The sequence below is a fragment of the Mirounga angustirostris genome, unplaced genomic scaffold (genome assembly GCF_029215605.1).
Source record: "Mirounga angustirostris isolate CCGP_5_RB_7025 unplaced genomic scaffold, mMirAng1.0.hap1 SCAF_5, whole genome shotgun sequence".
NCBI lineage: Eukaryota > Metazoa > Chordata > Mammalia > Carnivora > Phocidae > Mirounga > Mirounga angustirostris.
The window spans coordinates 67,872,119-67,887,163 of record NW_026991713.1 but is presented as its reverse complement, the minus strand read 5'-3'; the positions used below and the strand labels follow the sequence as shown (position 1 = coordinate 67,887,163).

The following is a 15,045-nucleotide window of genomic DNA, read 5'->3' as shown; positions in this document are numbered from 1 at the left end:
TGGCATTTTGCCAATTATCTCCAGAGTAAGAAGTAGGGCATTAACCACCTCTTTTTCAAGGAACAAAGTTCTTAAGAAGCAATTGATTACTGCTTGTCAGGGTAAACAGTAATTCTCCTGGGATATATTTTTTATGGTATAAATCTTGAAGGGAAAAAATTCAATCTGAGCATATTCATTGCTTTAATAGTCCTTGGAAGAATATAATCTTATTTTTTCCCTCTTTTTAATGTTATAAGAGTTTTCTTTCACTTAGCAGTTTTACCAGGGGTCTGCAAACCACCAAAATCCTCAGAGCCCTACTAAGGTTTATAACAAATTGGGAATATGCAATTCCAGCCTTGCTTCTTCTTCCAAAAGCCATAAAATATCTAAATGATGCATATATATGAATATATGGATGGGGATGGTGTGTGTATATATACATTACACATACATACCCACATGCACACACTATTTCTTACTGTCTTCATTAATGCAAATAAAATATATTTTTTCAGGAAGATTTAATATGAAATCCAAAACATATATAAGGAAAAAAAATCACATGGAAATAACTTCAAATTAATATCTTCTTGGAGACTAAATTGCTATTTACCATAGTAAATAGTAGCAGGAAAAAAAAGCCCTTGTGCTCTGTTGAAATTTTAAATTAAATATAAAAAGGCTGCAGAAAAAATAATTTATGATAAATCCAGGGAATATGGAAAGATACTTGAATTCACACATTCAATAAATATTACACATGCCAAAGTATTAAGACATTTATAAATTATCCTTTAGCTCAGCTAGTGTAAGATTGTTTCCATAGTAATGGTGCAGGGATAGTGAAAAGCCACTTTACCATTTCTGTAGTTTGGAGTAGTCAAATTCTCTCCATTTCCATTTTCTTCTTTAAAGTAAAAGTCTCTATGCAGCTAAAATTTAATTTGATAATTTTTGTATTTGCTTTTTACCCTAATGCAAAACATATAGATAGGGCAGTAATGGATTACATGTCCTTTATTGGGGCATCAATCTATTTACTTTTTTTTCCTCCTGAGACTCTAGTATATCAATAAATTTAATAGGTAATGTCATAATCCCTCCTAACATTGGAATTCTGTACTTTTTTATATCAAAATGTGAAGGACCACTTCTTGAAGACATTCCCAACCCTCACATACTTCCCTCCTTATGGGTATCAGTCAGAGTCCTGGCAGGAAATGATGGCACACACAAGCTGGCTAATGAAAGAGAGTTTAACAAAGGGACCATTTATAAAGAAGTGACAGGAAATAGGGAAATCAACAAGAAATGGGGCAGTTACCTCCTGAGGACAAAAAGGCCAGAGTTGTTACTATCCCTAAGCTGGAAGAAGCAAAAAGAAGAAGGTATCAGAATTTGGAGAGGGTAGCTAACCATAGGGGACCATGTGTCAGGAGATGGAGCCTTCAGTGAGGTGACACCACTAATCATGGTCGTGATCTGGCAGGAAGGGAGCCAGCAGAATAAAAACCCCAAATTTAACTCTTCCTGACATCTTGCCAGCAGTCCCCACTGGTAAAACCAAGCCAGAATCCAAAGGACAAGGGAACCCATTAACGTGGTCTATATAGATTAGTTCCCAGGATACAGACAGGGTAGAAAAGGTGATTGAGAGGATCTCGAGAGGCAGAATGAAAGTATGCATCACACTCCCCACTTAGATGTATAATTTAGTGAAAATCACCTTTCAATTTGGAAATAGCATGGTGGGAGTTTTTCATCAGCAGAACTAGGAAGCCGTTTGTATGCTGAGGCATCTGTGGGAAAAGGAATACATGTAAACAAGACACTCGGACACGTTGTAAGGTAAGAGAAATATTTATTTAATTTTGCACAAGAACGAGCTTATACTGAACAAATCCAACCAAATAATATTAAGTGCAGTAAAACAAGGAAATAGGGATGACTTTTCCTGTTAGAAAATATTAAGTAACCATGCCTGTGCATTATTTTTATCATTACAATAACTTGTTTCAGATTTCTTTTCGGAGTGTATACTGTACATAATACGTTATAACTTCTTTGCTTTGCTTCTGAAAATATAATTCATTCACTGCCTTGCATTTTATTTTTTTTGCAGTGAGGAACCTAACTGATTCATGAAGATTCTGATCTAGAGAAAAATTTTCTGCACCAGTGAAGCTAGAGGCTTTCAAAGCTCTGATGGGCTCAGGCTTTATATCCAGGGGTCATGATGTCATGGTGTGTATTCTACACCCATTCTTCTACCATGGTGATGTCAGACACAGTAGAAGCAGAATTCTGGTCTCGTTTTGCCCCAAGAATTTTCCTTTAGTGATTTTCTCAAGCTTCACAAATTTCATAATTGAATGTTCACTCAGCTATTAACAAAGCTGCACTTAGCTGCCCACAAATCATCCACCTTAAGTTTTAACTTTTTTTTTTTTTTGGTCTTTTTAATGAAAGAACATTCTTTAAACAGAAATCTCCCGTGAGACAGTTAACTTCACAGTTCCTGAAGGCACTGTGGATCCACTGAGCAACAGATGTGGCCATTCTGGAGAAGAAAAAAGAGGAAAGAAAAGGATGGTATAAGCTGTTCAGTCGTTAGTAAATACTCACACTTACTGATTGGTGCATATAAATCTAACTGGGGCTTGTTATTTATGCACCCCAGCAAATTCAACCTCCCAGTCACTTCTCACGTCTCTGCTACTGCAGGACCAATTATGCCCAGTTATTTGTGGCAAATCAGAGACTAGCTTTATTTACCACATGGCACCTTCTTAGATCACATTTGTTCTCTTAATTATTCATCCACAAAATATGTATTGAGTATATTAAGCCTTAGGTATATGGATGAATAAGCAGAATGGTTACTACCCTCATAGGGCAGGGGTTACAGTTTGGGGGGGGCAGAAAACTAATAAATACCAAGCAAACATATTATCAAAAATTGTGAAAAGTGCTAGAAAAGAAATAAACTAGGTGGTGTCAGGATACTAATAAAAGACTGGCTGGGGCACCTGGGTGGCTCAGTCAGTTAAGCTTCTGCCTTTGTCTCAGGTCATGATCCCAGGGTCCTGGGATTGAGCCCCGCATCGGGGCAGGCTCCCTGCTCAGCAGGGAGTCTGCTTCTCCCTCTGTCCCTCCCCCTGCTCATGCTCTCTCTCTCTCTTCCCCCCTCCCTCCCTCTCTCTCTCTCTCAAATAAATAAATAAAATCTTTTAAAAATAATAAAGAAAAGACTGGCTACTTAGATTAGGTGGTTGGGGTGGACTTCTCTGTAGAAGTGATATTTAAACCAAGACCTGAAGGCAATGTGAAAAGGTTGGCCAAAAGCACAGGGAACAGAATGAGTACAGGCTTTGAAGTGAAAGTAGTTTTGTTTAGTTAAGCTGAAAAAAGGTCTGGGTGAGAATTTTGAGTTGGTGAAAAAAACAGTGTAAAGTAGGAAAAATAGCAGGGAAGGGCCAGATACACATAATTAGTTTTTCGAATAAAATACCAAAATAATACAGTGCATTACAAAAAAATTAATATCTTACTCTTTTGAGTCATTGCACTCTTACTTTCTTCAACCAGCTAACTAATAATGATGATTATGTTAATATTGTTACTACAATCATAAGATGATAATACCCTACTTCTTGAGTGCATACTCTGTGTCAAACACTTTGCTAGGGACTTTAAATACATTATCAAATTTCAACCTTACAGCATTCTCAGTGGGTCACTATTAATATTCACACTTCCTAGATTCAGATACTGAAGATCAGAAAGCTTAAATATCATGTCCAAAATCACACAGCTAACAATGGTACAGCAGGAATTAAAATTCAGGTTAGTCTGACTAAAAACCATCCTCTATCTGATATTTCCTCTCAGATAAGTGACTTTAGATGCTTTAAAAATGTATTATACTTTTACGATAAAGTCAGAAGTGTCTGTTCTATAAGACAAAAGATTTTGATACTTTAAACTTTTTTGAAGTATACCAAATGAGGGGAAAACTAGTCCATTTCCAAGAAGAGTATTATCAATTTAAGCCAGTACTCTTCTGTTCTTAATTTTTATAAAGAGAGCTCTTATTCTGACAATGAGAGGAAGTCTCAACATCTCTTGGATCTCCAGTGGCATTTTAAAGCTTTGTCATCATGCTCAGAGGCAGGTTTTCTACCCATAACCATTACATCATCTTTCCCAGTCCAGGCACCCACTGATGTAAGGGATATACCAGTTCCTGAGAGTATCAGTTCCTCAAATTGTATGGCTTTTGAGCAGAAAGTCAGGGAATTTCTGGAGCTTTCTGCCATTGAGTATGTGAAGCTAGCATTAGAACCCTGTGGGTGGAAAAATCATTATTATGGTTCCTATGAGTATGTTTTAGGAAGGGATTTTCCAAAATCTTCCAGGAATGTTTTCCAAAATCTTCCAGGAATGTTTTTCTTATTCCATATCCATATTTTCTGTTACGATAAGATAAATGCTCTATAAATCATATACCATTGGAAACTCCTCAATTAGGGAAACATAGTTCATACAAGAATGAATAATAAAATATCCTATTGGAGTTCCAGTTTCAGTAATGGCATAGTTGCTTATATAAAACTAACCTTCCCCGCAGATTACTATAAAGGGTCTGGACAAAAATAGAAAAAAATAACTATTTGAAAGCAATAGATAGTGACCAAAAGCAGGCAGACACTGGAAAGGTTTCAATCTGTGAAAGAAGGGAAATGTGTTGTGTGAGATTTATTTTTCCTTTGCATTTCCCCTTAGGGCACTTTGTAGTCTCTGCAGCTTAGGCTAACTACAACTCAGGCATAAAGACACAATCTGATAGGCCTCAGATGTCAGAGGACAACTTTTAGGGCTGCCAGAGTAGTTGTAAATTCAGAAAGAAATACCTAGAAAGGAGGGAGTGATTCAGCATATAAACTCCCCTCAAATCCTTGGCTGGTCTTTGAAATACAGAAGAGACTAAAGAGATAATGAGTTACAGCTTGAAAATCGCAAGATCTGGGCAGAGATTTCAAATGTTGCTTTCTGTGGGTAGCAGTGTTTAAAATCTGTGTCCTTCCAAGTTAGGAAGGATTGATAAAAAAAAAATTCAGGCTTTTCATTGAAAGCCCATAAGGGCCATGATTAGGAGTAAAAACAATGTCTCAAGATTAAGAGACTCACCCTAGAACTAAGGGTAAATCTGGAATAGACCCACCTAACCAGAGTAAAGTGAAGCTTTCTTAAGTGCAAGGTGATAGGCCAGAAATTTGCAAACTGCTAGAACAGTCTTCAGAGAAAGCTAACAGAACATATGATCTATGCCATATATCATCCATAGTATCCAATAAACCATAAAAATATTAGATATCATGAAGAAAGACAAGAAAATGTGACTTTTAATCAAGAGAAAAAGTAGTGAATAGAAATGACTCAAAAACAGTCCAGATGGAATAATTAGCAGACAAGGACTGGAAAGTATCTATTTTAAATATGTTTGAAGTAAAAAAAAAAAAAAAAAAAAAGATGGTAAATCTCAGCAGATAAATAAAACTATAAATAGAATTAAATGGAAATTTTGGAGTCAAAATTTCCAGTATTTGAAGTGAAAAACTCATTGAATAGGTTTAACAGCAGATAACATGACAGAAGGAACAGTCAGTAAATTTATAACAAAAAAATAGAAATTATCCAATCTAAAACAAAGAGAAAAAAGACTGATATAAAAATAGAGCTTCACTGACCTTCAGGATAGTATTAAGCCATATAACATATGAGTAATCATAGTCCCAGAAGAATAGGATGGAGAAAATTGCAGAGAAAATATTTGAAAAAATTTGAAGAAACCATGGTCAAAATTTTCTCAAATTTCTCAAAAAAAAAAAAAACCAAAAAAACTCCAAAACAAAAAAACCTACCAGCTTAGATACTTAAAAAGCCCAGCAAACACCAAAGAATAAAGTCACATAAAATATCACATCTAAGTATATCACAGTCAAACTTCTAAAAATCAAAGCTAGAGAATTGTGAAAGGAAACAGGGGGGAAAAGACATATTTTATACAGGGGAACAAAAATACAAATGATAGCTGAATCCTCATTAGAAATGATGGACACGTGAAAACAATAGAGTATCACCCTTAAAGTCCTAGGAACAAATCTGTGAATCCAGAATGCTTTATTTAATAAAAATATCCCTAAAAATAAAGATAATTTCAGATAAATGGAAGTTAGATCTATTAACCAATGGATCTATAATATGGAAAATGCTAAGGGAAGTTAAAACTGAAGGAAAGTGACACCAGATGGAGACTCAAATATGTGAGAAGAAATGAACACTAGAAATGGCAAATATGTGGATAAGTATGAAATATAGCATTTCTTCTTCCCTTAACTTCCTTAAGAGATATTTGGCTGACTAAAGCAAAAATAATAAGGAATTTTAGGGTTTACAGCTTACTGAGTTACAAAATATATGATTATTTATTATAGCTCAAAGGCTAAGGGGGATGGAATTCTATTATGTTGAAGTTCTTATATTTTATGTGAAGTAGTATAATATTAAATCTTATTCTACTCTAATAAATGAATGCTATAGATTGTAATCTCTAGATCAGCAACTAAAATAGTAATATAAAAGGCTACAGTTAAAAGTTCAAAAGAACAATTAAATTTAAATAATATAAAAAGTTAATAAACAAAAAGAAGGAAGAAATGGAGGAATAGGAATATGGAAAATGGATAGGACAAAAATAAAACAAATGGCAAAATGGTAGCCCTATATCCACCAATGCCAAAAAATTACATTATATGTAAACAGACTAAACACTTCATTAAAAGACAGAGATTGTCATACTGGATAACAAAATAAGAACGAAGTATACATTATCTATTAAAAATAGAGTTTAAATATAAAACCATAGGTGGGTTGAAAGTAGATGGGTCAAAACAAATTGAATATCTGAAAAAAACTGACTTCAAGTCTAGAATGCTTGCTAGAGAAAAGGAGGGCATTACATAATGATAAAATGGTTAATTTACCAGAAGACATAAAAGAGTACATCCTGGGTGATTCCATTTATATGAAATTTTTAAAAGGCAAAAAAAATCTACTACAATGAAATCAAATTGAAGTTTGCTATGGTAAGTTGGTATTGCCTGGAAGGGGAAAAAAAGGTACTTACTCAAGTATTGGAAATATACTATATTTTGATTTTTAAGACTCATCAAATTATATATATAATAACTATGCATTTCACTATAGTTAATATTACCTTGATAAAAACTAAAATAAAAGGTGATCCACTGAAACTTAGTCTGATTACTAGGAATAGTAACAACCTACTATTACAATGAATAAAACTAGTTATTTTTACATAGTACAAAGTAAGTTTCCTTAACACCCTGTTATTTCTGACTACATTTATTCTATATTTTTAAAAAGTTTTTAAAAAGTCATTGTCACTATTTTTGTGCTAAACTCAAATCAAGATTAGAAGATAGCTGGCTTTGGGGCGCCTGGGTGGCTCAGTCATTAAGCGTCTGCCTTCGGCTCAGGTCATGATCCCAGAGTCCTGGGATTGAGCCCCGCAACGGGCTCCCTGCTCCACGGGAAGCCTGCTTCTCCCTCTCCTACTCCCCCTGCTTGTGTTCCCTCTCTCGCTGTGTCTCTCTCTGTCAAATAAATAAATAAAATCTTAAAAAAAAAAAGACAGCTGGCTTTTAATTTTCATTTAATATATTTATATATAATACATGTATAATATATTTTAATGTTATTTATATTCAGTAAATTTAGTTTTTATTCATTTATTAATCATTTACTGTATAATTAATATATTAATCTGTTTACAAATTATATAGATTATAAATAGATGTATATATAAATAATTAATATATTTTTAAACATCCCACTACCATCAGTATTTTAGTATGACTTTATAGAATTCATTTGCATACTCTTTTATTTTCAACCTTCTTGCAATTAAAGTGTAAATGTAATTACATATTATATTTTTAGCTTAGGTTTTATTTTAAGCCATTTTTTCCAATGGCTGAGTAATATAATCATATAATTATATATATATTACATAATTATAGTATAATATATATTGCATCATAGAGTTACTGGAACATATTTAACTATTTTTCTATTTTTGGACAAACTTGGTTTCTTCCTTGATTTTATATGACAAATAATATTGAGGTGAATATTGTCATGCATATATTTTAGAATATTTCTTGAGGTTATATTCTCAGACCTGGGGTTAATAGCACAAAAGATATTTGAGTTGGGATGGGGAGTAGGCAAAGAGGTGTATTGTGGCATGTTGACATGTGTTTTTCAATGTCATTAACAATTCATAAGTACATCTCCGTCAGCACTGGAAATTATTGTGAGTTGTTTTTTTTTTACTGTGGTATGTGAAAATAATAATTCATTATGTTAGTTTACATTAGAGTTTTAATTATTTAAAAGTTGAATAATTTCCTCTTTTTATTTTTATTTATTTATATTTTAAAGATTTTATTTATTTATTTGACGGAGACAGAGACAGTGAGAGCAGGAACACAAGCAGCGGGAGTGGGAGAGGGAGAAGCAGGCTTCCCCTCAAGGAGGGAGCCCGATGTGGGACTCGATCCCAGGACCCTGGGATCATGACCTGAGCCGAAGGCAGATGCTTAACGACTGAGCCACCCAGGCGCCCAATTTCCTCTTTTTAATAGCTGCATTTTTTAGCGAATTGTTTATTCATTCTTTGCTGATTTATTTATGGGGGAAATATTGTTTTTTCTTGTTAACTTTTATATGTTTTTTAATTTAACAAAGCATATCTTCTGGAAGAATATCTTTCCAGTCTCTAGTTGTGACTTCTCATTTTGTAAATTTTGTTTATCTATAGAAGCTCTAAATTTTCTTTGAGGAATACTTTATCACTTCTAAGTTAGAATAGACATCTCCCTTCTAGAATGTTGATTAACATTTGATTACATCTTTTTACTTTTAGTATCTAACATTTCTTCCATGTAGAATTTGTTTTGATATATGATAGCATATAAAATTACTTCCCTCAAATTGCTGCCCAGCCATTCCAATGTATATAAAATAATCCTTTCTTCCTTTATTGATCTGAAAATCTCTCCCAATCATACACGAAAGTCTTCATTTTAATGTCCTCATTGATGGGGCATTTGTTTCCATAGATAGATCTAGTTTCTATTCTAATGTTAGTACAGAAGTCTGCTTTCAAAACTTTAAGTCTGCTGTTCCTGATAGATGAGGGTAAAATTTAGGAAGTTAGGAGATTCATCCTTAAAACTCTAATTTTCTTCATACTTCAATTATTTCAGTATTACATCTAGAGTCTCCCAAGGAATTAAAAGTAGCCCCCTGGCTTCCAATTTCCAAATGGTCTGTTTGGTAATTATTTATTAAAGGAAATGACCTTCTATCCCTCCTCCCTTCGTATTCATTTCTCAACTGGACACATCCCTAGTTATTGTTTGAAGCTCAAAGCATAACTGCCTAAAAGCACTCTGACCCATCAAAGGGTTCATTGTCTCTTTTAGACTTAGGAGAGACAATCTTAGTAATCCATTTTTGACTCAAGAGTTTAACCTTTGAATGGAGGAACATTTTTTTTTAACCTAAGCAAATTAAATCTGGAGACATCCTTAAAAAGACATCTTTAAACCACCACCCCCCTGCTAATTCCTAATTCCTCAGATCTTATCTTCAATGTCATTTGCTCAGGAGATAACTGGTGCACATGTTATATGGTCTTTTAGCACAGTGCTCCTTTCCTTCAGAACATCCATCACAGTCTAGAATGTTGTCTTATCTGTTTCATGACTTAATATCTACTTACTGTATTATTAACAATAATAATAGCCAATATTGGTGTTTCCTCTGAATGTGCATGAAATGTGTAGGAAACTTTTTTATGGATCTTCTCACTTAATTCTTATAGCAACCCTCTCATGCAGGTACTAAAATTACTCCTAGTTAGGTACTATTTTTATTCTTATTTTTCAGGTGAGCAAACTGAGCAAACTGAGAGAGATCAGTGGGCATCCCCTGAGGTCACATTGCTAGTATGGCTGGCCAGGCTTTGAATCCAGGTGGCCTGATTCTATGCACTGCATTCTTCACCTCTAGAGCTGTCCAGCAGAACATTCTGTGATGAGAGAAATGTTCTCTATATGTTCTGTCTAATATGATAGCCACTAGCCACATGTAGCTATTGAGCAATTAAAATGTGGCCAGGGTGACTGAGAAACTGAAGTTTTAATTTTATTTAACTTTAATTAATTTAAATAGCCACATGTGGCTACTGACTACCATATTGGACAGCATAGCTCTAGACAACAAGGTGCTAGGTAATAATTTCCAGAAACAGTTTTATCTGTTTTGCTTATCATTACACTCCTGGTACTAGCATAATACCCAGCACAATGTATTTATTGATTAGAATGAGTAATTCATAGGAGAGTAGGACAGGGAGATAAGAAGTAAAAATGGTGCTCTGAAAGCACCAAATTGTGGAAAATGCTCACCTCCAATGGAATATCTGTAGCCTGTTTTGCATCCATTTTATTTTTAAAATAACACAAAATAAATATAATAAAATGTGTATTTGGGATAAATTTGGTAAAGTAGCACATATTTTTATAACTCATATTTAATAAGAAGGGAAAAGGGAAATAGCATCAAACAGTAACTTCTGAGAATCAGCACTTATCTGACAAAAAATGAATTTAACTCTAAAATACACTTTCTGGAATACATTTCTATCATGAGGCAAAAATCCTATTTGTTTATAAGGCAGTAAATGACAATCATACTCATGCTCTTCACCCCAGAAAACACTCTCATGTTTTTCTATTACTGAATGCATTTTTTTTATTGTAAATATCTGTGTGAGCCATATTTGTGTGTTTTTCATCCTATCACCTCCTATATATTTTTGCTGTCACTTCTCAGAACAATAATCTTAGATTAAGAGTGTACATGGGATGCCTGGCTGGCTCAGTTGGTGGATCATGTGACTCTTGATCTCAGGGTTGTGAGTTCGAGCTGCATTTTGGGTGTAGAGGTTACTTATAAAATATTAAAAAAAAAAAAGAGTGTAAAGGGATTTAACTTTAATTGGTAATTAAATGTCAGAAACTATTTCCCTGTTGGTCATTAATGCTGAAGTTTCTAGATATGCACTGCTATGTGTACTCATATTAAATGTATATTAAAGCAATACTGCATATACATTAGTCACTTTTAGTAGTAGTAGTAGTAGTAGTAGTAGTAACTTTCAAATTTGCTAATGCATTTTCAGAAAACGCATTAAATGTTCACCCAAAAAGCTTTGCTTGATTGACAAAAATTACACTGATTGAAAGAGACAAACATTTCGGTTTGAAATAGATAATAGTATCTCAAAGCTTAAAGCATTTTATATTTCTTTGTCCTGTTATGTCAAGCCACTCTAGTAAGAATTTGTGCTAAGTGAATCTGAATTAAATTGCTCTATTGAAAAAAAATTAATGGAACTGTGCACTTACAAAAAGAGAGTTAAAGATATCTAGCTGTGGTATGTTGGAAAAAATCTGAATCTTTGCTTTCCTGTGTTGTTGTTATTAAGCCTTCAGTTTATTTACTTAGTTTTAGTGTTGATTCAAAAATTATGACTATGAAATACAGTGACCACTAAATCAACATTTGTAGGAACAATAATCAAGTAGAATGCTTTCAACTTAGCCAGTATGTATGAACTCTACACATAGTCTACATTATCTGTATTTTCGTTCTCATTGAAGTAAAAGACACACGCTCTATTTTCCTATGGGAATAAGAAGAAAAATCTTTATAATGACTTTTCTCCAACTATGGGAATAAAATAAACAACAGATCTTAAATTTTTCAACCCAATGTAACTGACCACAACAAACCAAGAAATATGCCCATTTTTCCATATTGATTTTCACTTTGGAAAATGTAATATATTTACTTTGTTGATATATCTTACAGACCTCATAAAAGGACCAGATAAAAATCAATAAAATAATATCCATCATGAAAGAAGAAACATGAAGTTTGTGTTGTAGTTTGTTTTTTTTTAAAGATGTGTACAGTTAGAAAATTTAGGGCAATTTAAGTAGGTTCTTTCTGTTCTGGTGACATAAATAACTGATCATTCTGGTTTCTGATCATGCACTTCCTTCTCCTTGAATATGCTTTGAGGATGCACAGGGCAGTTAGCCTTGGCACTAATAAAGCTGAGTGGCCCTCCTCCCACCTCTGTTTCAACAATAAATAGGAAAAAAAAATGCTTCCCGTTGGCCTAGGTTAAGCACATTAATATGAATGAGCCTGGGTGCAGTTGGCCAAGTGTTCCCTCCTTGAATTTAATAGGCTTTACCTTGCACTGGCAGAGAGTACATTCGGTGCCGTGTTTGATCCAAGAGGACCCAGTGAAGCGAACCACGTTCATCTCATCCAGGCAAGTTTTGGTGATGTCATTACGAATGGTGTCTGCCTGGCAAGGGTCAGTGACACAGCGCCGGCAGCACTCATTCTCTGGGAGGACACTGAATTCACATTCCACTTCTGGGCAAGGCAGAGGCCAACAGTCAACTTCCCCTTGCTGTAAGGAAAGCAGATGCACCAGGGCAGGGAGAAAGGAAGTGAGGGCGTGGAGGGAGGCACAGTGTTTACTGAATACTCAGTTTATTTGATGGATATTTATACTCACACCTTCAAAGCCATGAATCTTGCAGGGAATCTACAAAAGTCCTATCAGAGTGCTGAGGTCTATACCGCAGCTGGATTTTAAGAGTGTTCAAGGATTAAACAAGAACAATGAACAAAAGCAAAACCCTTTCCCTTAAAACAATCAAATTTGCATGCTCTTATCTTTTCCCTGACAGAAGAATTATTTACTATGGAAGAACGTTTTACTTAAATTTTTGCATGTTAGGTGCTTTTTTCATTCTTTTGATTATTTCCCCCCTACCTTCTCATTTATTCCCTTCTGTATAAAGAAAGTTTTGTCCATTTACAAGAAAATCAACTGAAATATGAAGGGAATTTGGCAGGTTTTCTTTGTTCATTTATATGTTTCTCAGGTTAGGGATTTTGGAGGGGGAAAAAGAAAAAACAACTAGCTGATTTCAGGCTTCTCTATTCCACACGGGAAAATTGTGTGAATTGGATCTTTTTAAAATTTAGCTCCCACCTCTCTCCTATTTTCTTCATAATTCTGAATCTCATGGTCTTGGAGATGAAAGCAGCCTTCAGGCACAGAAACTAACCTTGTTCTTTCAATTGATTTTTGGGTTTAAAGTATAAAAAGGAAGCAACAAAAAAGCATTACCTTAAAAATATCCTCACACAAATAGAAAGGAAACTAGCCATGACTTTAAAAGTAGCATCTGGGAAACCTTCTTCTATAAAGACACATAGACCAATTTTCCTTTTCATTTACACTCCTCAAAAGAATCAAGAAGCTTGGTCAAATGAGAAAAGATTGGTGTTTTCCTGATCAAGTCTTTATTTTCTTTTTTCCTATTGTTTCCAGTACAAGTTTTATAAATATATACATTCAACTCTAATATTCTAATAAGTATTTATTGCAAATCCATACATGTGTAAAACAGGGTGCCCACTAGAATAGTATTGATGGTAAAAATATTTAGAAGGAGAAAAAGTGTCATTTTTTGTTTTTGTTTCTGTTTTTTTAAGTCTGAGCATGACCGATAGAAATGGATTAACAAAAGTTCTACTTGGACAAAAAAATTACATTTTTCACAAATGCTGTTCTGCTTATAATGGTGTGTGAGTGAACCTAAGCTGAATGGGATTGGGGATGCTAGGAGAGTCTGTTCTTCTTTGGAGCTCTGGAAAGACATGCACGACATGCCGTCCAACATTTACTCCGAACGTGCCTTCACGGGTCCTGACCGCGTGCCCACCATCTTGTCATCCTAACCGGGCTCACTTTTTGTAACCACCAGCGCCACGGCCAGGTAGGTGCTGAGAACTGGCGGATGTGGGAGGGCAAGACTGTCTCCCTCCTTAGATTCTGGGCTGGAACTTCCCCCGCACTTGCTGTAGCTAAACTTACCAAACAGCGACACTGCTGGCAGTCCTGGACCCAGGTGTCACCACTATTGTATAAGGTTTCCCCATTTTGATGGAGGCACTGACTGCTAAGCCTTGGGTCACATTCAGGGCAGCAAAAAAGATCAACCGTGGGATTCTCGCAGTCACAGACCATCCGACGACACATTACGAATCCATTCTGTATGAGAAAGAAGAAAGCAGTTACCAAAAGCCCTCCCTTTCTCAATATACTACATCAATGTAATAGCTTTAGAGTTACATTTTGTAGCTAACACACAGAAATTACCCAAGCTGGAGAACTTCCAATTTCCTTTCCAAACACTGCTTGTCCAGCAAATTTTCAGAAATGACCGGTATGAAATAACCACTACACATCCTTATGTATATATGAATGTGGGTAATGTACATGTAAATGTACATGTAAATATACATGCACTTGTTTATTAGTATAGTAATTAGAATACTACCTATAGTAATTAGAATACTACCTTGTTTTATGTGAGGGCATGTGCATTTATATTTAATAGTCAACAAGCTGGGGAGGGTATGTGCTATGGTGAGTGCTGTGAATTGTGTAAGACTGATGAATCACAGACCTGTACCTCTGAACAAATAATACATTATATGTTAAAAAAAAAAAAAAAAGAAGAAGATAGCAGGAAGGGAAAAATGAAGGGGGGGAAGTCGGAGGGGGAGACAAACCATGAAAGACTATGGACTCTGAGAAACAAACTGAGGGTTCTAGAGGGGAGGGGGGTGGGGTGACGGGTTAGCCTGCTGATGGGTATTAAGGAGGGCACGTACTGCATGGAGCACTGCGTGTTATTCACAAACAATGAATCATGGAACACTACATCAAAAACTAATGATGTAATGTATGGTGATTAACATAACATAATAAAAAACATAGTCAACAAGCTTTACCTATTGTTAAGT

At 34.8% G+C, this 15,045-nt stretch overlaps 1 protein-coding gene across 1 annotated transcript in view; it reads right to left on the bottom strand.

The window, feature by feature from the left end:
* Window positions 1-1,832: 1,832 nt before the first annotated feature.
* Window positions 1,833-15,045, bottom strand: part of NELL2 (neural EGFL like 2) — a 326,039-nt gene continuing 312,826 nt past the window's right edge. Inside the window, exons 18-20 of the mRNA XM_064591364.1 lie at window positions 14,111-14,287; window positions 12,407-12,631; window positions 1,833-2,545 (exon numbers count right to left, since the gene is read on the bottom strand). Coding sequence (XP_064447434.1) covers window positions 2,495-2,545; window positions 12,407-12,631; window positions 14,111-14,287 — 453 coding nt within the window. The 3' untranslated portion in view covers window positions 1,833-2,494. The remainder of the gene's footprint in view (window positions 2,546-12,406; window positions 12,632-14,110; window positions 14,288-15,045) is intronic.